General features: G+C 46.1%; 1 protein-coding gene across 9 annotated transcripts in view; it reads left to right on the top strand.

Annotated features, from left to right (window-relative positions):
• TCF4 (transcription factor 4) overlaps positions 1–27,537 on the top strand; it is a 480,671-nt gene that overhangs the window by 385,842 nt on the left and 67,292 nt on the right. For all 9 annotated transcript variants that reach the window (XM_015411865.1, XM_015411869.1, XM_015411868.1 and 6 more), the window contains 3 exons: positions 17,484–17,589; positions 21,172–21,305; positions 26,869–27,001. In XM_015411865.1, the coding sequence (XP_015267351.1) occupies positions 17,484–17,589; positions 21,172–21,305; positions 26,869–27,001 (373 nt within the window). The remainder of the gene's footprint in view (positions 1–17,483; positions 17,590–21,171; positions 21,306–26,868; positions 27,002–27,537) is intronic.

Raw genomic sequence — 27,537 nt, forward strand, 5'->3', positions numbered from 1 at the left:
GAGGGGACTGATAAGCACTTGCAGAGATTTCCCACTATCACATTTGTTTCCTTACGTATTCTCTCTGAAAGTTTGTTGGGATAATGATTCTTTGGGTTTGAGGGACTTGTTTCACGTAGAATAGCACTTCAGGGTCCGTCCGTCCCCCCCCAGTGTTCCAGGAAAAAATTGACTTTTCATGGAAGCTCTTCATCCTCAAATTCAGACTTGCCTTCTGTTGTGCCAGAGGGAGTGACTTCCTGTCAGGATAGCCTATATAGCCTGCACTCCTGCTGTCAGGGACAATAGAGACATGAAAGACATAAACAAAATCTACAGTTCTTAAGCCAAGAAAAGCCTTCTCGTTAGCCAGAAGCTTCGTTATTTCTTAGCCGATCTGGTGAGGTGGTTAAGAGCCAATTTGGTGTAGTGGTTAAGAGTGGAGGACTCTAATCTGGAGAACCAGGTTTGATTCCCCACTCCTCCACATAAAAACAGCTGGGTGACCTCGGGTCAGTCACAGTTCTCTCATAGCTGTTCTCTCAAGAGCAGTTCTCTCAGCTCTCTCAGCCCCACCTACCTCACAGGGTGTCTGTTGTGGGGAGGGGAAGGGAAGGTGATTGTAAGCCACTCCAAGACTCCCTTGGGTAGTGAAGGGCAGGGTATAAAGTCAACTCCTCCTCCTTCATTCAGTTTTGAATTTCTTCCTCCCCAAAGTTGAGGTAGGTTTTTATAATTATTACATTACTAGGAAAAAGGCCCTTTGTGGAAATAAATACAACGGTCTCTATAAAGAGGTTCTGGGCGAATGCCCCAGCCTTGGACACTCAGTGTCAATTTGCAGTGGCAACCTCAGCAGGGTATAATGACACTGAGTCCACCATTTTCTCCAGAGGAACTGATCTCTGCTACCCTAAAGAACAGTTGTAATTTTGAGTGATCTCCAGCCCTCGCCTGGAGATTGGCAACAATGGTTCCCCAGAAAAGAATAGTTGGTTTGGAGGGTGGAGTCTATGGCTTTGTACCTGTCCGAGGTCCCACACCTCCTGAAACCTCACCCTCACCAGACTCCATCCCTCACATCTCCAGGAAGTTCCCACCTGGAGTTGGCAACCCTATCTCCTTCCCAGCCAATCATCAACCTACCTTTATTTCCCCCTCTCTCTTCAGCTTTCCACCCCCCCACACACACCTGCAGCCTCTCCCATGCTCTGAAGCCCTGACTGCTACGTCACATTGGCTGTCATATGGGGGCCACCTCAGCAGCATATAAGGATACAGAGCCCACCATTTTCTCCAGGGGAACTGATCTCTGCCATCTGGAAAGCAGTTATAATTCTGAGTGATCTCCAGCCCTCACCTGGAGATTGGACACATTTTACCTCAGAAGAGCAAACTGTTTAGAATGTTAGAGGCAAAAGCCAATCAAGTCACATATGCAAACGATCTCTGTGTTCCGAGGCAAAGGCCAATGAGGCTGCATATGCAAATATCCTCTGTGTTCTGACTGGCTATGTGGGGGGGAGAGGAACAGCAAAATGTTTAGAATGTTGGAGGCAGGACTCAGGCAAAGCAGCCAGTGGATAGGGAGACCCTCTGAATGACAGATCAGAGAGCGAACTGATTTTGGAGCGTGTGGAATGTTCTAGAGAAGTGCCACCACCATTCGGCTTTTATTTATAAGGGAGATACTATATGGCTCCAAACACAAGCCCATTCTTTCATGAAGAAGTATAAATAGGAAGATGGCTTTTGATGGGACAAGATCTCTGGGGTGCTGCAGTGGTACTACATCAGGAAAACCTTCACTTCGGATAGAAGGACTTCTCCTTTGTGAGCACATGTTTTCAATATAAACTTTATGTAATCCAGATGTTTGGAAAAACTAATTTGTCATGTTATCGAATGTCAAGTTCTGTTGTGGACAAGGCAGTGTCATTAGGAAAGGTTGCTTGTTATCCCAGAGGCAGTATAGGGCCTGGTGGTAGAAGCTGTTTTTAAAGCAGTTTCCAGAGTAAGGGGATAAGAAGACAGCAGTCTTGGCACAAAGTCCAGAAGGGGGTAATAAGTGAAACCGTTCTTGCAGACCTTTTTGGATCAGTCTAGAGAGCCTGTTTGGTGTAGTGGTTAAGTGCACGGACTCTAATGTGGGAGAACCAGGTTTGATTCCCCACTCCTCCACTTGCACCTGCTTGGATGACCTTGGGCAAGCCATAGTACTGATAAGAGCTGTCCTTGAAAAAGAGCAGTTTCTGTCAGAGCTTTCTCAGCCCCACCTACCTCACACGGTGTCTGTTGTGGGGAGGGGAAGGGAAAGGAGATTGTAAGCTACTCTGAGACACCTTTGGGTAGTGAAGGGTGGGGTATAAATTCAATCTCTTCTTCTTCTTCTCCTCCTCCTCCTCCTCCTCCTCCTCCTCCTAAATGTGACTAGCAGACCTAATCAGTGTTCCCTCTAAGTCAAGTTTGTGTGAGCTAGCTGACAGTTTTTCAGCCTCCAACTCACACATTTTTGTCTTAGCACAGGAAGGATGGCTCCAGAGCAAACTAATTTATGCAGTAGCCAAATAGCTCGCTCACAACTCTAATGCCAGTAGCTCACAAAGTAGAATTTTTGCTCACAAGACTCCACAGCTTAGAGGGAGCATTGGACCTTTGCAGGTAGGGCTTGAACAAGACTGAACTAGAAGGAGAAATAGTGCTGGTTTATGCCTTTTCATACAGGTTTCTCTGCTCTGTGGTACTCTTTGCAGGAAAGTAATCTATACAATTATTCATTTTTAATACTAATTACAATACAGTTAATCGTCGTTTAGTACTGATGCTGGGTGTTTTAGAGTTTATTAATTGTTACAGTTTTTTAATGGTGTTTGGTTTTGGAGTTTTACTTCGTGTGGCCTTGAGCAGGCTCTGTGGAGATGTGGCAAAGAAATTGCCTACATAAATAAGTACGGCAAAAGAACATCTGTTCGGTTGCATCCGTTTTTGTCATCTGCTTAGGGGACTACATACCAACATCAGGAAAGGTGTTCAATGGATAGAACCAATGACGCCACTTGTTAAGACTGAAAAGTGCAGGATCCTTATTTAAAAAACAGTGTATACTTTCATAATATTTTGTTATACAACATAGAGAAGTGGATTTTCTTGTTTTCCCTGCCTCCTTTGGTGGCAAAAAAAAAAGACTTACCTCCCTGGATACCAAATAAGATGAAGATGGGGAGACTGGGTTGGGTCCTACCAGTTTTTCCACCAGCAACCCTTTTGACCACCCCAAAAAGTCAATCCCAGGGTTCAAGGGACCTCTGTGGACAAAAGCCACATGAGGCAGGGGCTGTGGTGAAAGCTAGGGCTGCCAACCAAACACTGGCAACCAGTGGCAGGTGGGCGGGGGTGGGGATATGTAAATAGGCAGTGTTCCAATGCTGCAACGTAACTTCCAGTGTAACCGCAGAAGTGATGTCATTGTGATGATTTACAATTCCCAAAACACTCTATGGCTATACCGTAGAGTTCTATAGTAGTATACCATATAAGCTTGGGGGGGGTGTTTATGTGTGCGTATGAGTGTGTGCACACCTGGAAGCAATGCTCCTTCTAAGATATGGAGACCTATGAGCAAAAATTCTACTTTGTGAGGTACTGGCATTAAAGTTGTGAGCAAGTGATTTGGCTGCTGCATAAATTAGCTTGCTCTGGAGCCATCCTTCCTGAGCTAAGTCAAAAATGTGTGAGCCGGGGGCTAAAAAAACTGTGAGCTAGCTCACACTAACTCAGCTTAGAGGGAACACTGCCTGGAAGTCATGGCGATCTCTGGTGACTGACTGTGTGTACTCCTGGAAGTCATGAAGACCTCTGGTGACTGACCCCTACTAGGGGCCTGGAGGATATTCAGAGAGGTGGCTGAATAAAGCCCCCCACCTCCCGCCTCTGGTATTTCAAGGAGGACTCCCATCCAAGAACTTGCCAGAGTTAACCCTGCTTAGCTTCCAAGATCTGATGAGGCGGGGCTTGTCTGGGCTATCCAGGTCAGGGCAGTATACCATAGAGTTCTGGAGGAGTCCTAAAGCGCTGCACTGTGTCACTTCTGGGGGTCACACCAGAAGTGACATCACACCATTGGAATGCTGCATATTCCCTTCCCCATTTTTCAACCCTAAAATGAGCAACTGTAAGTAACCCTAAAAACCCTAAAATGGGCACTGAGTTAAAAAGCTGGTAGGATCCAACTCCATTGCCCTTTCTTTGAATCAGGATCTGCAGTGCTCTTGCTGCTTATATTTGATATTTATTTCATTTTTTAAAATATATATTTGATGTTGACATATTCTTAGTTCTGGAGACTGAGACGTTTTCTTGTGTACTGCTTTTGCAAGACACCAAAGAAACTAAGGCATATGTCTCATTGGCTTTTTTGATAGATCCAATCCTATGCATGTTTCCTCAGAAGACAGTCGCACTGGGTTCAGTGGATGCCCAGGTATTGGTGCCCACCTCTTTATTTGTTTCTTCATGAGAGCAGTCCTGCTGGATCATACCAAGCAAGGCACAGCTTTATTAACCATACAGGTTAAAGCAGTGTAAAAAAGGTTTTTAATTGACAGCAGGACAAAATATTTAACTCCCACCCAATGCCCGGGGGGACTTTTAGATCTATTGATACTTTCAGAAGTGTTCAGGAGAGGTGTGTGGATAATAGATAGGGTTGCCAGGTCTTAGCTGGCTGCCGGTCCTGGGATCTTCTGGCACATGCACCACAATGACATCACGCCAGGAACGTCATGCAGGGGACACTCTAGCATTTGGGGGGGAAGTCTATGTACATCATAGAGTTTTAACCCAAATGCTAGAGCTTCCTCCACACCATGTGTCCAGCATAATGATGTCGCCTCCAGGTGACCTCATCATGATGGGGCTCTTTGGCAGCAGGGCTCCACCTGCCAGCCCACTGGCCGTCAATGGATTGGCCCCCCCCCCCCATTGGGGGGATGGCAACCCTAAAAAAAGACTAGTACTTTGGCCTTTTACTCGTTATGTTTAGGGATGAGGGCTATCAGGAAGCACTGAGGAGAATCAAGAAGATGGTAATTTATCTGGAGCATGTGAGTACACGATTGTGGGCAAGATGGGTATGTTCCATTTCTGCAATAGGCATTTCCCCCTCTCCAGTCCTCCCCTCATACCTAGACACAGGCATGCTTTCACACATGGCAAACTGGATATCTTGCCGACCACAGAACTGAGGGGTGCTTTGCTAAAACCCTGTTCTCAGATTGTTTTTACTGTGACGAGTAATTTCCTTACAATCCTAGACACAGGCATGCTTTCACACTTGGCAGACAGGATATCTTGCCGACCACAGAACTGAGGGTTGCTTTGCTAAAACCTTGTTCTCAGATTGTTTTTACTGTGACGAGTCTGGGGCAATAGAGACTCTTGCAACCAATGGTCAATACTTAGAGATCTTTGGATCATGCCTATCTAGATCGCATACCAGCTTTCTGCTGAATCTTAGGTCATCTTTTTTTTCCCCTATTGGCAGATACCAATCCAATAATAACTCAATCCATTCCCAAAGTTTTGGCAACATTGCTTTTTTAGGGCCCTGTCAAGAATGGATTATAATTTCTTAATGCTTATTGTATTGATTTTTTAAAAGCTTTTTTATGCTGGTTTGTACAGTTAGTGCTGGTTTGTAAAAAAAAAAACTGAATTGTAATTTCTTAATGCTTATTGCATAGATTTTTTTAAAAAAGCTTTTTTATGCTGGTTTGTACATTTAGTGCTGGTTTGTTAAAAAAAAGTTTTTTTTTTATGCTGGTTTGTACAGAAGACCCCTGTCCCCAAAAGATACTCGGCTGTCCTGAGCCAGAGAGAGGGCTTCTTCGGCCCTGGCTCCGACCTGGTGGAACTCTCTGCCAAAAGACATGCGTGCCCTGCGGGACCTAGTGCAGTTCCACAGGACCTGTAAGACAGAGATGTTCCAGACCTATGATTGAGGACAGCAGTAGTAGTGTTCATTGAGCACTTCCTTTCTCTCCCCCTTGGGGTAGGGATAACCTGGTTTTAGACACCATCTGGAATGGTTTTGTGTTTGTTTTAACTGTTTTTGACTTATTTAAATCTATCCATGACTGTATCTTTTGAATGTTGTACACTGCCCTGAGCCCCAAGTATGGGGGAGTGCAGTTTAGAAACTGGATGGATGGATGGATGGATGGATGGATGGATGGATGGATGGATGGATGGATGGATGGATGGATGGATGGATGGATGGATGGATATGTTGACACAGAGAGTATGCCATCTGTCCATGTTATACCTCTGAGGATGCCAGTCACAGCTGCTGGTGAAACATCAGGTACTACAATGCCAAGACCATGGGAAATCTCCAAGAGATAGATGATAGATATATGTGCACACACATGTATAGACATGATAGGTAAGAACTGGTATAAGTTAGAAAATGCTATAGAAATCTGTTGTTATCCTCACTGCCCATATGTCCCATGTCTCACATACTCAGCATTGACACGCACAGATGCACAAATTATCAGTTGACATATATTGTGCTACTGCTTCTTCCTTCTGCGCGCCTCTTTGTATCAAACCTGAGGTCTAATATGCTAAGCGTTTGGAGCGTCCATAAGTATTCCATAAAACTCCAGTACTTCACCCAATGTCTTCAGGTGCTGGTTGGTCAGCCGTGAACTTTACTGAGCAGAGGAGATCTGGCCACCATGTTGCATGCCCTGGTACCCCTAGATTGGCCTCCCGTAGTACAGTCTACAAGGGGCTGCCCTTGAAAAGTGTTTGGAAACTTCAGTAGGGCACAGAATGCGGCAGCCTGATGTCGACTGGAGTGGGCCGTAGAGATCATGTTACAGCAGTCATATGGTTCATCTTTAGTTTGTTTCCAGGTCACGCAAATGCATGCAGCTGCCTTATCCTGAACCAGACCATTGGGATCTCAGCATCAGTACTGAATTCCCTTTAATGCTTGCATTTACAAACTGACTTTCACTGCATGGCCACCAGGCTGGCTCCTCTCACACAACTCAGAATTCTACCCAGACCACCCTGCTGTTTCCCAGAATTCTACCCAGACCACCGTGCTGAGTCACCAGATCTGCTCATCGCCACAGAGAGGCCTCACGGCCATGTATTCTGTATTCTCCTGGGGGTAGAGTTAAACCGCTCTGCTGGGCAAAGCTGCCCTCTAAACCGTCTGCCCTCTTGCTCTCTCCAACATGCCGTCATCCCTCTGAAAGGTGATTGGGTGCTGGAGCAGCATTCCCATAGGCACAGGTTGGATGTTTTACCTTTCAGGGGCCAGAAAGCCCTCCCGTTTGTCACAGATGTGGTCCTGATGGAACAGAAAGGTGGGATATAAATCTTCTAAATAAATGATAAATGCTGGAGCCAAACTCCTTGCACACGCGAAGCCACACAGATATCACGTTTTAGGTGTACCTAAGGTAGAGGGGGCTGCGGTGGCTCATGTGGTTAAGTGTTCCCTCTAAGCTGAGTTAGTGTGAGCTAGCTCACAGTTTTTTAGCCTCCGGCTCACACATTTTTGTCTCAGCTCAGGAAGGATGGCTCCAGAACACACTAATTTATGCAGTAGCCAGATCACCTGCTCACAACTTTAATGCCGGTAGCTCACAAAGTAGAATTTTTGCTCACGGGACTCTACAGCTTAGAGGGAACATTGGTTAAGACGCTGAACTGCAGACCGGAAGGTCAGTAGTTCAGCAGTTCAAGACCCGAGTGCCGCATGATGGAGTGAGCTCCCATCTCTGGTCCCAACTCCTGCCAACCTAGCAGTTCGAAAGCAAGAAATTGCAAGTAGGTAAATAGGTACCACTTAGGTGGGAAGGTAACAGCATTTTGTTACATTTAACTCTGTGGTGGGCAGGAAGGAGACACAGATCATTTTATTGCAGATCTGTGTGCCCTGTGGTTTAATTTGAAAACCTTATGCGTTTATTTGGTATTTTGTGTGTGTGCATGCACACCTGGAAGTCATGGCGACCTCTAGTGACTGAGCCCTCTTGGGGGCCTGGAGGATATTCGGAGAAGTGGCTGAATAAAGCCTGCCCCTGTCCTCCCGGTTCTGGTATTCCAAGGAGGTCTCCCATCCAAGGACTTGCCAGAGTTGACCCTGCTTAGCTTCCGAGAGCTGATGAGATCGTGCTTGCCTGGGCTGTCCAGGTCAGGGCTATCTTATTTTACTCTTCATGACCATTGTAAGTACCCTACAAACCAATTATGACCTTGCGAATAGATGTATAGATGATAAAAGTAAAAGTGGGATGTTTAGATTTATTTTCTAGTTGTATCTCTACGTAACCACACACACACACACACACACACAAACGGTCCATATGTACATGAGTAGACAAAATTCATACTGTATGTGTGTCGTCTAGTGTCATTTTGCCTGTAAGTTTTTGAGGTTTCAGTTTGGGATGTTCATAATGTCTTGCTCTGGGAGAATTTCAAAACACGCTGTTAATTTTGCAATTACTGTGACCTGACAAATACGTTTCCAGTAACCGGTAATCAGGAATTCATTAATTGTGCTGTACGATTGCTCATATTAATGAATATTTTGAGTTCACATCTGAATCGGAATTTGCATTTTTTTTTCTGGTGTGAAAAAAAAATATTCAAAAGCATATTCTTGTTTAACCACTATTTAGACACACCAATTTCTTTGAGGCACAGTTTCAAATGAACATGAGCATATGGAAGTATGCAGGGAAGAAAATAACTTTAGGGACAGAATGTGGGACTGGAATGTGCAGAAAGTGTAAATACGCAAAACCTTTTGTTTAGAAATGCTCATTCTGTTTGTAAATATGTAATGAAAGAGAATGCAGATGTAATTTTGTATTTAAAAAATTCTCCTGTAAGCCATGCTTACTGGCTAAACGTGATGGGTGGTGGTGGTGGTGTACCGTGTTGGTGGAAATGTGCCGTCAAGTCAAACCTGACATGGCAACCCCTTAGGGTTTTCGAGGCAAGAGACGTACAGAGGTGGTTTGCCATTGCCTGGGTCCACATCATGACCCTGGTATTCCTTGGAGGTCTCCCATCCAAATACTAGCCAGGGCTGACCCTGGGCTATTCAGGTCAGGGACCGGTGTAGATGCACACTGCAAATATGTGCTAGGAAATCCCAGTGAATCAACATTCTTCCATTCAGAGGAGAAAGCACTCATCAACACTGGGATGAGAAAGGCACCTATGCCGTATGCTGTTTATTGTGCTTTACATTCCCATTCCCTCCCTCTTTATGTGACTTTAAGACGCAGGTCGAATACAGTTCATCATCTAAGGCTGGGTTCACACAAACTAGGGGGAAATGACATCCAATATTTATGCATGAGTTATTCGAGAATTGGTGCCTGCTGTCACCGGTTTCAAGAACAGAACAACATTGAACGACCATTTCAGGAGTCAGCATATTACTCATCAGGACTTTGTGTGCTTTTGAAAAACTCAAACAGGCATTGGTATGAGTGGACCAAAGGAGTTGTTTTGTGGAGCACATGACATGCTAATCAGGATTACAGTCCAACCCACTGACAGTTCATGAATGGTTCCCACAGTGACTTGCTTATTTGTACCTATTTGTTATTTGAGCCAGTTTGGTGTGGTGGTTAGGAGTGCGGACTCTAATCTGGGAGAACCGGGTTTGATTCCCCACTTCTACACATGCAGCTGCTGGTTTGACCTTGGGTCAGTCACAAGTTCTCTCAGAGCCGGTCTCTCAAGAGCAGTTCTCAAAAGAGCTCTCAGTCCCACCTACCTCACAGGATGTCTGTTGAGGGGAAGGGAAAGGAGATTGTAAGCCTCTCTGAGACTCCTTCAAATAGTGAAGGGCAGGGTATAAATCTAATCTCCTCCTCCTCTTCTCCTCCTTCTCCTTTGCCTTCTTCTTCTTCTTTCTCAGTGTTACTGAACAAGACCTACAAGCAATTCAACTGTATAATTGTATCAGCCATTCTAAAGTTGTCGGTCCAGCGCCAACTTGTGTTAGTGGGTCTAAGCTTGCTTAATTTTGTGTTGGCTAGAAGCCTCGCTGTCTATAATGAGGGCTCCTTGATCCCAAATATTATTAGAAGCGTATATGAGGGCTTCTAATGTCCTGGCAACAGTGGGAGGGCTTCTAATGTCCTGGCCCCACTGGTGGACCTCCTGATGGCACTGGTATTTCTGGCCACTGTGTGATACAGAGTGTTGGACTGGATGGCCTTTGGCCTGATCCAACATTGGCATCTCTTATGTTCTTATGAGCTTCCTCTGGGTTGCTTCTCTTTATCTTGGTTTTATCTGGTGCAGTAGTTGCTGTCTATTGCTTATAATTAGTGTTACGTTTTATTGAGTGGTTTGTTGCCTCATGCACCTTCCTTTTAAAATGCAGTGTTGCGGGAAGGGGTGTATATCTGGCCCCTGTGTGGTTAATGAATGCTGCATAACAGCCATACACCCAAACCCACAGGGAAGGTGGGGTCTCTGTCTGCTTAGGGAAACATCTAAATTAGTCAAAAGAAAAAAAGCCAGCCGGATGTGGCCTAAATATGTTCCAGAAGGGATGGAATGGTGAGTGCGGCCAGGGGTGCAGCCAGAACATTTTGGTTGGTGGGGTGTGGGGAAATCGGGGGGGGGGGCACCCCAGCTGCACATGCTGCTCCTCTTGCAGCAGCAGAAGCAGCAGCTCCGGCTCCAGTCCTTTTGACTGGAGATACTTGATTCTGGATTGCTTTTCTGTATAAGCCAGGGAGTGGGGTGTGTGTGAATCTCCAACTCTCTATTTTGCGATTTGACTCTGTCTTTTGCATTTTGCAATTTTATTTTATTTGCATTTTTAAAAACCTATTTATTTTTCGGTCCGGGGAAAAAAGAAACCAAGACTGCAGCTTCCCTGACTGTTCCCGGGGTCATTTTGGAAACCCCACACACATCTTACGTTTTAAAAATATTATATATATCTTTGAATTTTTCTTGTCCGTGGGGCGGCACTTATCTGTGGAGGGCATTGCCCCCAAATGCCCTCCATGGCTATGGGCCTGAGTGTGGTTGAGAATTGATTCAAGGAGAATGCGTAGTCCAAAAATCAACCTGCTCAAGTACTTGAGCATTTACTTGATGCTTGTGGGTAGAGTTTGGTGTAGGGTTTTTCAGGTTATCGACCCGCTCTTTGTGCTGGTTCTGGCCGTTCACCACGGATATACTTCACTGAAAGTAGATGCACAGCCCAAAAGCAAGCCGAGAAACAATGCCAAGGGTCAGAATGCCGGGAAATCAGTCAGAGTCCTCAGGGGCAAAGAGCGAAGGCTGGCAGCCGGGGCAAGGTCCAAGATTCAAAAGGGAATTAGATAAGCATATGGAGCAGAGGTCTATCAGTGGCTATTAGCCACAAGGTATAGATAGGGACTCTGGGGCAAGTGATGCTCTGTCATCTTGGTGCTTGGGGGGGGTCAACAGTGGGAGGGCTTCTAATGTCCTGGCCCCACTGGTGGACCTCCTGATGGCACCTGGTATTTCTGGCCACTGTGTGATACAGGGTGTTGGACTTGGATGGGCCTTTGGCCTGATCCAACATTGGCATCTCTTATGTTCTTAAGATTGCACAGTCGCATCCGCACTGAGGCAGGTGAGCGTGGTTGCTTCTACTCCGATCCTCCCTTCCCTGGGAGGCGACCTGCAAACACTCACGCCCCCTCACGTTGTCTTTGCAACAGCTGAAGTCTGGCACTCCTCCGTCTCTCCCGCACCTCCAGACGCTGCCGTGCCCTGCGTCTGGGACATTCAGGCAAGCTGGGTGGAGACTCTGGCCTTGAGGTGTCTCCAACTGGGGGTGCTGGGCCAGGCTGTTCCTCAGGCTTTTGGCCTTGCTGCACCTCAGATGCTGGGGCCTCTCCTTCGTCAGGTGCTGGCAAAGGTTCCTCTCCGGGGCTGACTCCGGCGGAGGCTGGGTTTCTGCGTGCCTCTTCTTCGTCTGAGGAATAGTCAGCTTTGGCTGAGCCAGGACCCATGACACGCCTCCTGTCTATGCCACGGGGAAAAATAACCCCATGAACTGGAAGTATGGAAGAACTAATTTTTGTACACGTTTCTTGTGTGTTCTGTATCGTTCCATCCTCGACAATTGCCTGCGTTCTACTGGAGTGGAGCAGGGGGTAGCTCGTGTCAATTTAGCCATTATGAGGCAGAAACGACAAGGACAGGCAGTGCAGCAGCATTTCTCTGGTGGAGCTCTCCGGTGGCATTCGTGGGCATACTTACTTGGGAGTAAGCCCCATTGAGTTTAGTAGACCTTACTTTCAAGGAGACCGGCGTAAGACTGAACTCCACAAGACGTAAGGCCAGAAGTTAAAAGACGTGAAAACGAAGAGGCATGGTAAACAGTTTTCATACAAAATCTAACCACCGCCATGCTGTTTTTAAGTGCTTTTTTTTAAAAGGAAAACCAAGACAAAACATTTCATACTCCGATACAGATTTCCCCCAAAAATGTGTTGACAGAATTTAAATGCACAATACGCAGGGCTTTTTTTGTAGAAAGAGCCCAGCAGGAACTCATTAGCATAACAGGCCACACCCAACAGCTGAAACTCATTAGCATATTAGGCCACACCCTGCCACCACAGCTCATTAGCATATTAGGTTGCAGCCCCGTGTTGCCAAAAGTGTGGTCATCCAGCCATACCCACCTTTTACTTCTTATTCTGTTTACCTTGTTTGTTGTCAAAACCCAGGGCCTTTTTTTGTAGTAGGGACTCCTTTGCATGTTAGGCCACACACCTAATGAGTTTCTGCTGTTGGGTGTGGCCTATTATGCTAATGAGTTCCTGCTGGGTGTGGCCAACTCAGGAGCCAGCCGGAACTCCGTTCCTGTGCGTTCCTGCCCAAAAATAGCCCTGCACAATAGTAATTCTCCGCAATGTAAGTAGACACTGCCCTGACCTCGATGGCCCAGGCAAGCCCGATCTCGTCAGATATTGTAAGCTAAGCAGAGTCAGCCCTGGTCAGTATTTGGACGGGAGACCACCAATGAAGTCAGGGTCACTATACAAATGCAGGCCATGGCGAACCGCCTCTGATGTCTCTTGCCTTGAAAACCATTGGGGGTCACCATAAGTCAGCTGTGACTGAACAGCAAAAGAAAAGAAATCACCACGGCAAAAAAAAAATTGCATCCATTGAATCTGGTATTGATGAAAGTCTGTTTTCACAACAGCTGCAGTGTTCAGTCAACGTGTACTGAGTTGAAGCTGTGGCCGCCAGGGTTATCTGCACTCTTGACAATATGCACCCAAGACAGTCACGACGGGCTCATGGCCCTCCACTAAGAGAACTCAAAACAGACAAACACAAACCCTACGGTGATGTGTCTGCTACAGGGGCATACCATTGCATTCTCAGTTCAATGTATTCAGTGGGCCCCCCACAAAATATGCTATCTCTACATGCAAAACTAGGATATCAGACTACATGCAAAACTAGGATAGGCTTGCATTAGGATTGCCAGCCTACAGGTGGAGCCTGGAGATCTCCTAGAATTACAACTGGGCTCCTGATGACAGAGATCACTTCCCCTGGAGAAAATGGCTGCTTTGGAGAGTGGAATCTATGTCATTATGCCTTGCTAAGGTTCCCACCCACCCACCCAACTGTCTTCAGGGTCAATCCCCAAAATCCCTAGGTTATTCCCAACCCAGAAGTTGGCAGCCCTAGCTTGGATCCTGTGAACAAATTCCATGTGCCCTAGGTAGTCTCTGCTGCAGAGCACACTTCCTCTCGCATTCGCACTCCCATTTACACAAGACCAGTGTTCTGCAGTGAGCCTCGGCGCAAAGCAGGAGTGGTAGCACTTTGTGGCAGAGGCTGGCATACGCAGAATTTATTGGTAGGATCTGAGCCTTAATGTTTGAGAGATTCAATTTTTCCCTAATATGTGTGTGCAGGTGAGGAATATTTTATAAGGGCTCAACCGTTCAATCCTCTACCCGTTTGAAATGCGACTGCTATTGCTTAAGCTATTAATGTAGTTGTGATTGCTTTTCTTTGTTTTTACAAAGACTGGATGCTTGTTCCATGTGTGCATCATCGTGAGCATGCATGTGGGGCCATCGTGGCCTCTGGCTCTGCCCTCGCTGTTTGCTTGCTTGCTTATTTATTTATTTATTTGGGGGGGTGCATGCACACCTGGAAGTTGTGGTGACCTCTGGCGACTGACCCCTACTGGAGGATATTCAGAGAGGTGGCTGAATAAAGCCTGCCCCCGCCTCCCAGCTCTGGTATTCCAAAGACATCTTCCATCCAAGTACTTGCCGGCGTCGACCCTGCTTAGCTTCCGAGATCTGAGAAGATCGGGCTTGCCTGGGCTATCCTGGTCAGGGCCGCAGCATAGCTTTCCTAACTGCCTATATGCATCCAAAGTGTATGTACTTATAGTAGTAGTAGCAGTAGTAGTAATTTATCGTGTTGACCATAGGTCATAACAATACAAAAAAAACAGTGCATAAAATCCCATATGTTTTATCTTGTGCTTATATGCTCTGCATGCATGATGGATTGTTGGTACATGTGTGTGCAGTCTGTATGCATGCGAGATCTTTCAGAAGTTACAGTGAATTCAGGACCAATTGATGGATAGGCCACAATCCTACTGTCCTCTGGACATGCATTCATTATGCACAAATGTATGATAACGTTCAGTAGAATAGTTAGAGTTGCATTGAGTGAAAAGACAACTTCTGAAATCTTTAAGGGATCGTCTCCTTTCAAATGGGCTTCTACCTGACCCTGATCCCGCCTACCCAAGTGACGCCGAACTTAGTGCGGACACCCGATCGGCATAGCCCGCTGCAGCCCAGAACTCCTGAGCTCATGCGATAAAGCACTAAAGTTCAGCATCACAAACACACTTCATCTCCACACAAGTTCGGCATCATTCTTGATAAACATATTTTAAAATCCATGGAGTTTGGGACTAGAGAGAGTGCAATACTCTTTCATTGCTTTTGGGTTTTTGTTCTAATTGAAGGATACTTTTAAACAAAGTAGAACCGGACTTAACAGTCAAGCCTAACTAAAAGACAAAAATTGTGTGTGGTTTTTTTACACTGGATCAGGGGGGATTTGAGTCAGGTTCAGAGAGTTCACTTTGACATACACTGTAGCATCCACGGTAGTAATTATAATGGTAGCACTTCCAGTTCTAAAACAAGCCCGGGGCCCTCGGGGCTCATGTACATAATAAAACCGCTTAATAAATAATTAATTAAAACATAATGGATAAATCATGACATCACCAGATTCTCTCGGGTCCCTCGTTTTAGTCTGTCTCTGGTTATCCTTTCAGTTGGGCAGAGTTCTTTTAAGTACTTTTTTGTCCTTAAAAAAATAATAAAACTGATTTCACTATTACAATTTACATGCAAGAACGTTGGAGCAGATTGTACCCTGTGATGCGTTGCTGTCCATGGAAATTGGGGGGGGGGGGACCCCCACCTTGCCGATCATTCACTTTGAGGCGTGCTGCCTTTCTTTTCTCGATATCTCTGTTTCAGCAGAAAACCGGTAATTAGTCATTATGAGTATTGTAAGGATCCCCCTCTTTGCTTGTGGTTTGCGTCTCAGAACGAAATTATTGTAAAATTGGCGAGGGACTTTCCCCCCTTCAGCTTCTCTCTTCTTACTGTTGTGTTCAGTGAATTTCCTTCCTTTTGCTCTTGACCTGTGAACGCGGGAGTCGGCTCGCTGCCAATTTTGTGATTTGCTGCCTGTTTCAAAATGGAGGCAGGGAGGTATCCATTTTCACTGAGATGATGGGGATGTTTTGCTCTCCTTGACCATCTGGAGTGTGGAATTTTGCAAAAACAGAAACATATATTAGAAATGTGCAGGTATCTGCATGTAGGAGTCAAAAACAAACACAAATATGAAACAACTCTGTTAAACTACACTTTTGTATGGGTCTCAGCATTAAACTAATATTGTTCTGTTAAAATGAATTGGGAGGGATCTAGCGTATGTGAAGAAACAGGAAAAGAAATCTCTGATGTATCAGTAAACAAGTATTAAGTAAATTAAGTTTTTGGCATACTTGCTAAGTTTACTTAGCTAAGTACTAGGAAGAGGGCTTCCCCCCTAAAGTGCAGGCACACTTTGTTGGTGGTCTTCTGCTGGTCCTGATTTGTAATGGTTCTTTCAAGCTCCTCAGCAAGGATTAATAGCCGTTTAGTATCCCAGGATATGTTTAGTACGCTTGAGAGTACGGCTTTCTAAATTTCAGTTTTCAGTTGTGGGGATGAAGTGTTGATTTCCTGCTTATCTTTAATTATTATTTGTTTTGTCCTTTTGAAAGTACGAAATCCAGATATTTCCACAAAGTAGAACACAATTGTTGAAAAAGGTTGCACTTCTTTCATGCATAGGTTGTCTGGAGTGTTTAAATATAGCAGATCTAATCCACTACTTGGTGGTTCCTGTGCTGCCATGTTTCCGTGTTTCTCACGGATGCACTCCTCGAGTGTTCTTCTCAATGGATTTCAGTTTTTGGAACCATACAACAAAGCAGCTGGGGGGGCATGAAGGCAGTGTATAAAATTATGCAAGGGGTGGAGAGAGTTGACAAAGAGAACATTTTCTCCCTCTCCCAAAGTTCTATAGGGCATCCAACAAAGCTGATGAGCAGTAGATCTAGGATGGACAAAAGGAAATCTTTACGCACAGAGTGATTAAATGTGGAATTCGCTGCCAGAGGATGTAGTGATGGCCACAGGAATAGCTTTAAAAGGGGGTTAGATGCATTTGTGGAGGATAAGCAGGGCTATTTTTGGGCAGGAACACACAGGAGCGGAGTTCCGGCTGGCTCCCAAGTTGGCCACGCCCAGCAGGAACTCATTAGCATAACAGGCCACACCCAACAGCAGAAACTCATTAGGATTGGCTACATTAGGGGTGTGTGGCCTAACATGCAAAGGAGTTCCTGCTCCAAAAAAAGGCCCTGGGTTTTGACAACAAACAAGGTAAACAGAATAAGAAGCAAAAGGTGGGTGTGGCTGGATGACCACACTTCTGGTAACACGGGGGTGTGGCCTAATATGCTAATGAGCTATGCTGTCAGGGTGTGGCTGGATATGCTAATGAGTTACTGTTGTTGGGTGTGGCCTATTATGCCAATGAGTTCCTGCTGTGCTTTTTCTACAAAAAAAGCACTGAGGATAAGTCTATCCACAGCTACTAGCCATGGTGGCTGAGGGGAACCTTCATGTTCAGAGCCATCCTCTTAATCCCAGAGCCAGGAGGCAACATCAGGGGAAGACCTCGACCTCTATGTCCTGTTGTTGGCCATCCAGAGGAACTGGTTGGCCACTGTGTGAGACAGGATGCTGGACCAAATGGACTATTAGTCTGATCTAGCAGGGCTCTTGCTATGTTCTTAAAATGTCTTTCTCTCTCTCCCTCCCTCCCTCCCTCCGTAGGTTTATGCCCCTTCTGCGAGCACCGCCGACTACAATCGGGATTCACCAGGCTACCCATCCTCAAAACCAGCAGCCAGCACTTTTCCTAGTTCTTTCTTCATGCAAGGTACAGGGGATGCTTTCGATGGGGATTCTGTGTGCACAGATTTGGGGAGCCGATGGGCAGTGTGCTGGATCCAGAAGACCTCCGCATGATAATTCATTTGCTCTGATGAGAGGATGATATTCGCTGGTCTTGGTTCTTCATTTGGAAAATGGGCATAGTAGTATAGTATGTTTCACAGGCTTGTTGTCGGGACAAACAATACTCCATACATTCAAAAGTGTAACCCATATTCAAAGTCGCAGTAAGGTGCTAACCTAGATATTTCCAATGCTTCAAGTATAGGAGCAATTTTTTTTGGTATCGAAGTAAGAGTGTTATATCATTTTAAATTTCTTTAATAGTGTAGTGGTTAAGAGCGCAGATTCTAATCTGGGAGAACCGAGTTTGATTCCCCCACTCCTCCACATGCAGCTGCTGGTGTGACCTTGGGTCAGTCAAAAGTTCTTTCAGAGCTGTTCTCTCAAGGGCAGTTCTCTCAGAGCTCTCTCAGTCCCACCTACCTCACAGGGTGTCTGTTGTGGGGAGGGAAAGGGATTGTAAGCCGCTCTGAGACTCCTTCGGTTAGTGAAGGGTGGGATATAAATCCAGTCTCCTCCTCTTCTCCCTCTCTCTCCCTCCCTCTCCCCATTCACTACACAAACATAGGCTCCAGTTCAGAAAATAAGCTCTTCTGCATGCATGGAGTTCTGCCATACCACAGTGGCTGCCTCGGTTCCTTCCATTTGGAAGGTTGTTTGGTGTGCGTTATGCACATCTATCAGGGCTGCGGTGGCTTAGGTGGTTAAGACGCTGAGCTGCAGACCAGAAGTTCGGTAGTTCAGCAGTTCGAGACCCGAGTGCAGCATGACAGAGTGAGCCCCTGTCTCTGGCCCCAGCTCCTGCCAAGCTAGCAGTTCGAAAGCAAGAAATTGCAAGTAGATAAATAGGTACCGCTTCGGTGGGAAGGTAACAGCGTTCCGTGCGCCTCGGCGTCTAGTCATGCCGGCCACATGACCACAGAAACGTCTTTGGACAGTGCTGGCTCTTCGGCTTGGAAACGGAGATGGGCACCGCATCCGTAGAGTCGGATTCGACTGGCTTTCGAGCAAGAGAAACCTTTACATGCACGTCTATCACATTAGCCTAGCCCTCCTCCAAATTGCTTAGGGGGGTGGTGTGCATGGTTTCTTCCACAACGTCGACCTCCCAGCAACACTGTGAGGTCATTGAGGCTGAAAGGTTATGCTCACCTCAGGCTACACAGGGAGCATCGTGGCCGAGAGGGGATCCAAACCCTAGTCTTCCTCGTTGAAGTCCAGCACTACCCATGACATCTCCGGAGTTCTCTGTGAGCATAAAGTTATCCTCCCTCCCGAAAATTAAAATTATGGGATCGTAATGAGTGCAGAAATTCATGAGAACCTGCAGTGTGGCCAAAGGAGAGGAGGTGGAAATCCTCGTAGCTGCATCTGGCAGTGACATCAGAGCTCTGAAATGTCCTGTTTGGTCTCCTGTCAGTGCCGTTAATCAAGGCGTACAGGAGAAAACGGTCTCCTGGTGCCCCTTTCCTGCCTGGCAAATAACTTCTTCGTCTGTTGCATGGCAAGGGGGGCACCTAGATTCATTTCAGCCACACTCGGCTGTCACAACCAATGTTCCCCCTAAGCTGTGGAGTCTTGTGAGCAAAAATTCCACTTTGTGAGCTACTGGCATTAAAGTTGTGAGCGAGCAATTTGGCTACTGCATAAATTAGTTTGCCCTGGAGCCATCCTTCCTGAGCTAAGACAAAAATCTGGGAGCCGGAGGCTACAAAACTGTGAGCTAGCTCACACGAACTCAGCTTAGAGGGAACACTGGTCACAACTAATCAGCTGTCACAGAGCTCAGGAACAGGAACCCTTCCTATTCTCTCCACAAAAAAGAAAGGGTGTGTGGGGTGGGGGACACACAGATAATTCACATTTGTCCTGCTTGAGAACCAGCAGGTTCTAAGCTATAACCCTATATGCTTTCTAAATTTATTTGACAATTATTTTAGCAGGTAAGGTCTGCAGTAAGCACCCAGCCATACCTTTTCTAAAAAACCTGGAAATCTCCTGAAGGGCATTAACGTTTGCTTGGAGTATGTTATCACCATACATTTGGAGTGTCAATGCAAATGGGAGATGGGCCAATAAATCTCAAGAAGATCCAGCGCTTCATGTTTTGAAATCAGGGTTTTAGGGTTTCAGTGGTTTTCATTTCATTATTCTGTGAGTTTATATCCTGCCCCTCCAAAGTTCTCCTCTAGATGGACCGCAGAATGAAAAGAGAATTCATTTTTTAAAAAAATGCCCATAAAATCATCAATCTAAAAACAAGCCAGGAACTCTGTAGGAATGTAAGGACAGCATAAAAACAACTCTAAGAAGCATGAACGTGATATCCACAAAACAGCCCATAGGCTTGAAGCAAACAATGGAAACAGCTTTATAAGATGAGCTCCGGCAGCATGTTCTGAAGGGGTCACAAGTTCTTGTCTATTTCCCATGTTCGGTCTGTCTGTCTGTCTGTCTGAAAGGGGTTTTGAAAATCACACTTGAAACCATTATGAACCAATTAACATGACAACCAGACAAAAGGATTTGTAGATTTTTCATATCAAAAAAGTGAGATAATGCACACATGTGGCTCAACTAACGTCTTAGAAGCCCTGACCTGGATAGCCCAGGCAAGCCTGATCTTGTCAGATCTTGGAAGCTAAGCAGGGTTGACTGTGGTTAGTAGTTGGATGGGAGATTTGCTTGGAATACCAAGTAAGGAGGATAGAGTCAGACTTTACTCAGCCACCTCTCTGAATATCCTTCAGGCCCCCAGTAGGGGTCAGTCGCCATAGGTCGCCATGACTTCCAGGTGTGGACACACACACAAGCTTTTTAGAAGAAATGGGGGATTTTATGTATACTTTATATATATTCCCATCCATGACCAAGTCCCATAAGTATTTGGTGTAATGATGCATGGATTTATAGCAGGATGCCTACTGAGAAGGTGAAAGTCCTGTGGTTGGTAATGCCTTTACTTTGTCTTTACTTAAGGTTATCAACCCTCCCCCCCAAGCCCTGCAATCCATTTCCAGTAAGCAGGAAAACCAAATCCTTTTCCGTACATCACATTAATTGGTGCTATGCTTAGTCATCTTTTCTTTTCTTTTTTGCTACAGCAGAGGTTTATAACAACACATGGTAAAGGTTTTCAGGTTCTGAATAAAAATAGTACAAACTTTCAAGGGGGGGAAAGACTTTGCACATAAAGAGCTGTGACTCATTTTGCAGTGCTTTGAGAAATGTCATTTGCTGTTCAGTTTAGTAAACTTTTTTTTACCCTGCACATGTACTTATACAAAATCAGTGTAGCCCTTAGGAAGCAGGAGGGTGATTTAGAGCCTCCAGTTCGAGATTACTGTCTTTTAACGTAAACCCGTTATGCGACTCAGTGACACATTAGGTGCGCATCAAACCCATATTAGAATGCTAATTTTAACATTTGCTGGGAAACACAACATCAAAATGTTAGAAAACCAGCAGGCCTTCAGAGAAGCTTTGTGTTTCTTTCTGTTTACAGACGGTCATCATAGCAGTGATCCGTGGAGCTCCTCCAGCGGAATGAATCAGCCTGGTTATGGCGGGATGTTGGGCAATTCTTCTCATATTCCACAATCCAGTAGCTATTGCAGTCTTCATCCTCACGACCGCTTGGTAAGACCACATTTCCGCATCCAAAGAAATGTTTTTTTGAGAAGTGCTGCGTGAAGGTTGCATCTATATCAGCCAGTCATCCTTAAGTTTTCTAGTGGTTTCTAGTGTTCTAGTCAGAGACCCTGCGTGATATAGTTGGTTGGACTATGCTCTGGGAAGCCCAGGTTCGAATCCCCACTCTGCTATAGAAACTTGCTGTGTTATAACCTTGGGCCAGTCACACTCTCTCAGCCTAGCCTACCTCACAGGGTGGTTGTGAGGATAAAAACGGAAGAGAGTAGAACGATGTAAGCCACTTTGGGTCTCCATTGGGGAGAGAGGTGGGATATAAATAAATAGTGATGGAATCAAAAGAAACCGTGCAGCCAGGGGTCATTTCGTAGAAAAAGAGCTAGGGGAACTCATTAGCATAACTCATTAGCATATGCCACACCCCCTGACATCAGGGGCCCGGCGGTGGACCTGCAAGGCCAGCGGGAGTGCGAGGAAGCCCCACCAAGGCCCTCCCTGGCCCCAGGCAGGCAGGGGTGGGGAGAGGCGGGGAGGAAGCAACTTACCCTCCCTCTTCTCCTGCCTCCTCCTGGCTGAATGAGGGCTGGAAGCGGGGCGGCCGGAAGCAGGGGGCGGGGCTTCGTCATGTGCCCCGCCCCCCGCACGTCACCCGGGGGAACTGCGTTCCCCCGCGTCCCCCCCCCGAAATGACCTCTGCGTGCAGCATAGAACAGCCACAGCCAAAGGACATGGAGTTGAAGAATGAAAAAAGCAGAGAGAGATCTGTTTGTAGTGTGAGTGGTGAAAGTGGGAATGGAAGCCTTACGGGAGACTGTTAAACCAACCCTCCAAAATCCATGCCTTTTTGTTGGTAACGGGCTATAAAGAAATTAACAAACTCCATCCAGACCAAACAGAGGTGATATCAGTGTGGTCTTCTTCATTTCAGAATGTGGTGGGATATCGTCCGTTCTGGTTGGTGTAGCCGTCCCCCAATAGATCCTAGTCACAGCCTGGGGGGAAGCTTTTAGGTTTGACCCCATCTTTGGAATCCCAGAGAGCATCTGTGGCCCAAAGCACTTTTTGGGCAGCTGTCGTCTTCTGAGATCTCTGTTGGAAAGAAATGACCCAGCTATGGTGGCCCATCATGCCCTCATCCTATCAAGTCTTGATTACTGTAATGAGCTGTATGTGGGGGCGGCCTTGAATACCTCTTAGAAACTTAAGCTGGCCTGATGCGCGGCAGTGAAATGTGTTGATGGAAACATCTTGTGGTGATTCTACTACTGAAAGATTTACAGGGGCCTCCAGTTTATTTCCAGGTGCAATTCAAAGTGCCGGCATTGATTTTTATGGCCTTCTATGGTCGGGGTCCCGGGAACCTGAATGGGATTGTATCCTCTCCGTGAGGATACCCTGCATGAACCTTCCCACCCTCTGGGTTTTTATCACCGCCTTCCTCCGTGGGGCTTGTACGTGTGAAGTGCTGTCGAGTCACAGCCGACTTATGGCCACACTAGCAAGCAGCTGGTGGTTTGCCGTTGCCTTCCTCTGCAGAATCTTCCTTGGCTGTCTTTGTTCCAAGTACTGAGCTGCTTAGCTCCTGAGACCTGATGAGACTGCCCTATACCTCGCCTCCCTGCCTCCCCGCAAGGGGCTTAAAGCAGCATATCTAGATCTCCCTGCTTCCATTTTTGCCACACGGCAATCTTGTGAGATTGGTGAGGCTGAAAGGGTTAACTGCCCCACGTCGATGCAGTGAACTTTCATCAGGAAGTAAGCAGCTGAATCCAGGTCTCTGTCCAATACTCTGACCACTTATGCGCTAGTCGCTCAGTATTTCGTCTGGCGCTTTTCACATCACTGATATATTTTTGATTTAAATTATTTTCATTGGCTCCATCGATATTACGGTTGCCAGACTCACCCACCCCGGTGGAGGCGGAGGTCCCCTGCAGTCAGGCCCTGACCCCCCAGCCACCAATCAACTGACCAGCAGGGGCTTACCAAGAGAAAGAGAAAGGCCCAGGCTCATTGCCCGGGTCACACAGGAAGTGACGTCATCATACGAGCCGGTTTCACCATAGAGTTTTTGCCCAAATACCAGCGTGTCGCAGGGTGGTGATGTCACTTCCTGTGGGACACCAACAATGAGGCCTGGGTCTTTCTTTTTCTCCTGGTAATTCCCCCCCATCCCCCACCCCTTGCCAGGAGGGACCTGGCTACCCTAATCTATAGGTATATTATAGATATTGTTGTGGCTCCTGTTCTGTTCAGCTGTTTTTGGTTGAAATAATGTTCACGGTTATTGTATATATTGTTGAGAGTTATTTTGTACTCTCTGGCAAAGCAGGGCAAAGATTTGTTTCCCCCCTCCCGGGCTTTTTAAAATAAAAGCTTGGATGTTTTGTGAACAATGAAAACACATGCTCACGTTCGTATCAAAGCTGAACTTATTTTACTGCACGAAACAAAACAAAATCTTATCATTTGTGACTTTAGTGTATGTAGTTGTACTGTAGATTCAAAAAATAAAGAGTAAAATATGAAGTAAGGGACAGTGCGACAATGAGCGCTGATTGTGAGGGGACGGGGAGGTGGTGCCTTCCTCCGACAGGCCATCATTAAGACCCAGTCAGCAGCTTGCGTATCCCACACGCCCGAAGGCAAAAATTTTGCTACTTTATTTGTGGTCTCCTGGGAGGCATCTGCGATAAGGAGAGAGATGTAAAGTTGTTCAGATCTTCCTGGTAGAGTTGATAGGTTTGGGGCTGTGTACTGAGAGCGAATGTCATTTGTAGAATGGGCAGTGCAGCAGAACATGGCGGATAGACTCTGCTTTCCCTGCATGGCCTGGGCAGAGCCATTGAGGGAGTGGGACGCGATGATACCTACCTTCCAAGAGGGCTGACGGCAGAATGTTAAAGCATGCAAGGGTAAAGATTCTCCGATATTTGGAGATCCCAAGGGATCTAAGATAATCCGCTGGTTGGAAGCATTTGGTCTGTTGCAGGATAATTGGATATTTCTCTGTCTGCCCTATCTGATTGTAGGGAACATGATCCCGGAGCTGCCGTTTAATTGTTTCTTTAGCTTTTTGGTAGCCAAGATGCAGCTGGACTTGGGGGGGGTGAGGCCATGCTCCTAGAGATCCCCCCAATTGCTCTTTGCCAGGTTGAACGGTGGCTATTGGTAAAGATCAAGGGTGCTGGGCCCACGGGATTGAAGATGAGTTTTAGCCAATAGTTAGATACAAGTAGTCCCATATGAGTCTTCAAGCGGATCAGTCCAGTCTCTAATCTAAGAAGGGCATTTGGGATACATCGCGGAACTCCAGTGATTGATCGTAGGAGCTTTGATTCCGTTAAGCACCTCTCTTTATAAATACAGAGATGGGAACCATATAAGGGCTGGGAGACGATCTTTCCGTGGTAGACCTTGATTGCTGCAGGGATAAAGGAAGCTTTATTCTTTGTTTTTTTTTTAAATCTTACTATTAATGATTCCTTATCTTTTTCCTTATTATTACTGATCTTGTATCGAAATAAACTTTGAACTGAACCGAAGTTGTACTGTAGTTGTACTGTTTGGCATCTTTGCTAAAATCTACCAGGACAGATGCTTTCGTTTTCTGCAAGCAGAATTGTAAATATACCCTGTATTAGAGGGGGGGGGCTGTACACTGCTGTACCCAATGCAACATGAGCTCATGTGTCTCAGTTTTAACCATCTGGAAGGGAGAAGGGGGTTGAGAATAGAAAACAATTGTTTTAGTAATAAGAAGAAAGTGCATTATTTAGACAGAAACAGATCCATACAGTCACAACAGCAGCATATTCAGATATTGAATTTACAGCGCTGGAAACGTCAAACTCTTTGGTAGTGTATTGTCATCTTATGCATCCTAACAATCATTATGGGATAAATTAGCCACTTTTAAACAATAAAATATCACTGAAAATACATTGTGTGTGTCTGCAGCATACAGAGAGATTATAGTCGTCTACATTTTGCGTTCTCCCCCAAACTTCCCTTTTTTCATATTGAAAAAAACTAGGAGAGGGAAGTCTCAAAAGGGGGCATTCCCCCCCCCCCCACACACACACATTTTCACATCTCTTTGTGCAGATAGCACAGAACTAGTCCTTGCTCTTGAAGGCTGATGTTCAAAACCCGTCATTACTGGCCCTGACCTGGACAGCCCAGGCAAGCCCGATCTCGGAAGCTAAGCAGGGTCAACTCTGGCAAGCACTTGGATGGGAGACCTCCTTGGAATACCAGCAGTCGGGAGGCGGGGGCAGGCTTTATTCAGCCACCTCTCTGAATATCCTCCAGGAGCCCGGTAGGGGTCAGTCACCAGAGGTTGCCATGACTTCCAGGTGTGCACACACACACACATACACATGCGCATATGAAAAATACAAACCCAAACCCCTATAAACTCTTAAGACTGATGCTGTTGTTTTGTGTCCGGGACCAGCAGTGATCCCGGACTAGGACAGTCCCTCCCCGCCGCAGACCAGACAGCATCAGGGCAGTAGGCAGGTCGGGAGAGCAAGGGAACACCTTACCTTCCTGATGGAAGCTGGAATCCCTCGTCCATCAGCTGGTCTGCTCCTGGTCAAGGGCCAGGGGGTAAACCCCGCAGCAGGAAAGGGTGGGTGGTGACACATGCAGACAACCAGACGACCTGAAGAACTGGCTATGAAAGGACGACAGTACTATCCGGAACTTATGCTGATGGGTTATGATGGTTAATGGAATCCCATCTTGGATTGATAAGAGCTTATTCTCTAGAGCACCGGCACTTTGTTTGTGATCAATTGTTTTATTCTGTTTTTAGTTGTGGAATTATGGCATATGCCCCTTCTGTTAGCCGCCCTGAGCCCGTTTGGGGAGGGCAGGATATAAATTTGATTAATAAATAATAAATAAATAAATAATATGCAGTCCCGAGGTTGCAACTGACCCTCCCTCCGGGGGAAGAGAGTGAGGAGCCCTTGCAGAAACCGCCCCCACACCCTTCAGGGCGGGCACAGCAAGAAGATGCTCTGCTGGCATTCACACCTTCCCAGCGAACGGCAGGAGTCTTAGGAAAGCGGGGCTGGGCGACACGGTCCTACCCATCCCTGTAAGAGTCTGGAAGGGAGGGGTGCGGTCAGAGATGGGGACGGAGCACTACACGGTAAAGGGAGGGTATTCCCAAAGGTCAGAGAGGAAACAGAAAGGCGTGTTCTATTCTAGAGAACAAGCCAGGAGGGTGCAGGTGACTTAACCTCCTCCGTGACCCATTCTGGGGCCTTGGAAGCTGGAGGGAAGGACGGAACAATGACCGAGGGACATCCTACTAGAGTTGCAAGGGGGGGAGGAGCGCCTCTCACCTTGTTTCAACCACAAGATATATGTTGATTAGTATGTCGCAACTGTTTTTGAAGCTGGAAGATCTGCCCAGTAAATGTCCTATGCGTGGAAAGACAATGGAATATGATGATCGTCGCAAAACCACATGGACCCCACCGTAATGCATTCTTTATCATCTGAAACAGTCTCTTGCCTTGGTTTTCTCTTGCAGAGCTACCCATCACACTCCTCCTCAGACATCAATTCCAGTCTTCCTCCAATGTCCACTTTCCATCGTAGTGGCACGACCCATTACAACACTTCTTCCTGTACACCACCTGCAAACGGAACAGATAGCATTATGGGTAAGTTGAACTGAAGATATGGCATGACAAAATATGGGATCGGGTTATCATATCCAAACTCACTGACCATTTACCTCCAGCCCATACTGGCTGCCAAAAAGTTTACTCGAATTTTGTCCTCACCGGGCTCCTGTGTTACAGTATATGACAGATCAGGATCTTCAACCATCTAATACTACTTGCTGTGCATGGCTTCACTTTTAAAGCACCCTCTGAAATTGCCGGCTGTTGAGACCTCTATAAGTTGACGGTATTCCCTTCCTACCTCTAATTTCAGTATTTACTTTTTGTTTTCATTGTACATGCATTCTTCTGAGGGCAGTGATCATTTTGATTTACCTTTTAGATACTACAATGCAGGGTATGATTCTTCTCTTACAGATGTTGTAGCTCCGTGTCCCTTATGTTTATCTGTTGATAGTTAACTTGCTGTAGTAGGCATTATATTGTAACCTAATGCCTTTATGTTTTCATTTAGTTACGCCATTTATATGTGCAATAATATTATAGTATTATATTATACTAAAATTTTGATT

Source organism: Gekko japonicus, unplaced genomic scaffold, assembly GCF_001447785.1.
Source record: "Gekko japonicus isolate JY-2015 unplaced genomic scaffold, Gekko_japonicus_V1.1 scaffold377, whole genome shotgun sequence".
Classification (NCBI taxonomy): domain Eukaryota; kingdom Metazoa; phylum Chordata; class Lepidosauria; order Squamata; family Gekkonidae; genus Gekko; species Gekko japonicus.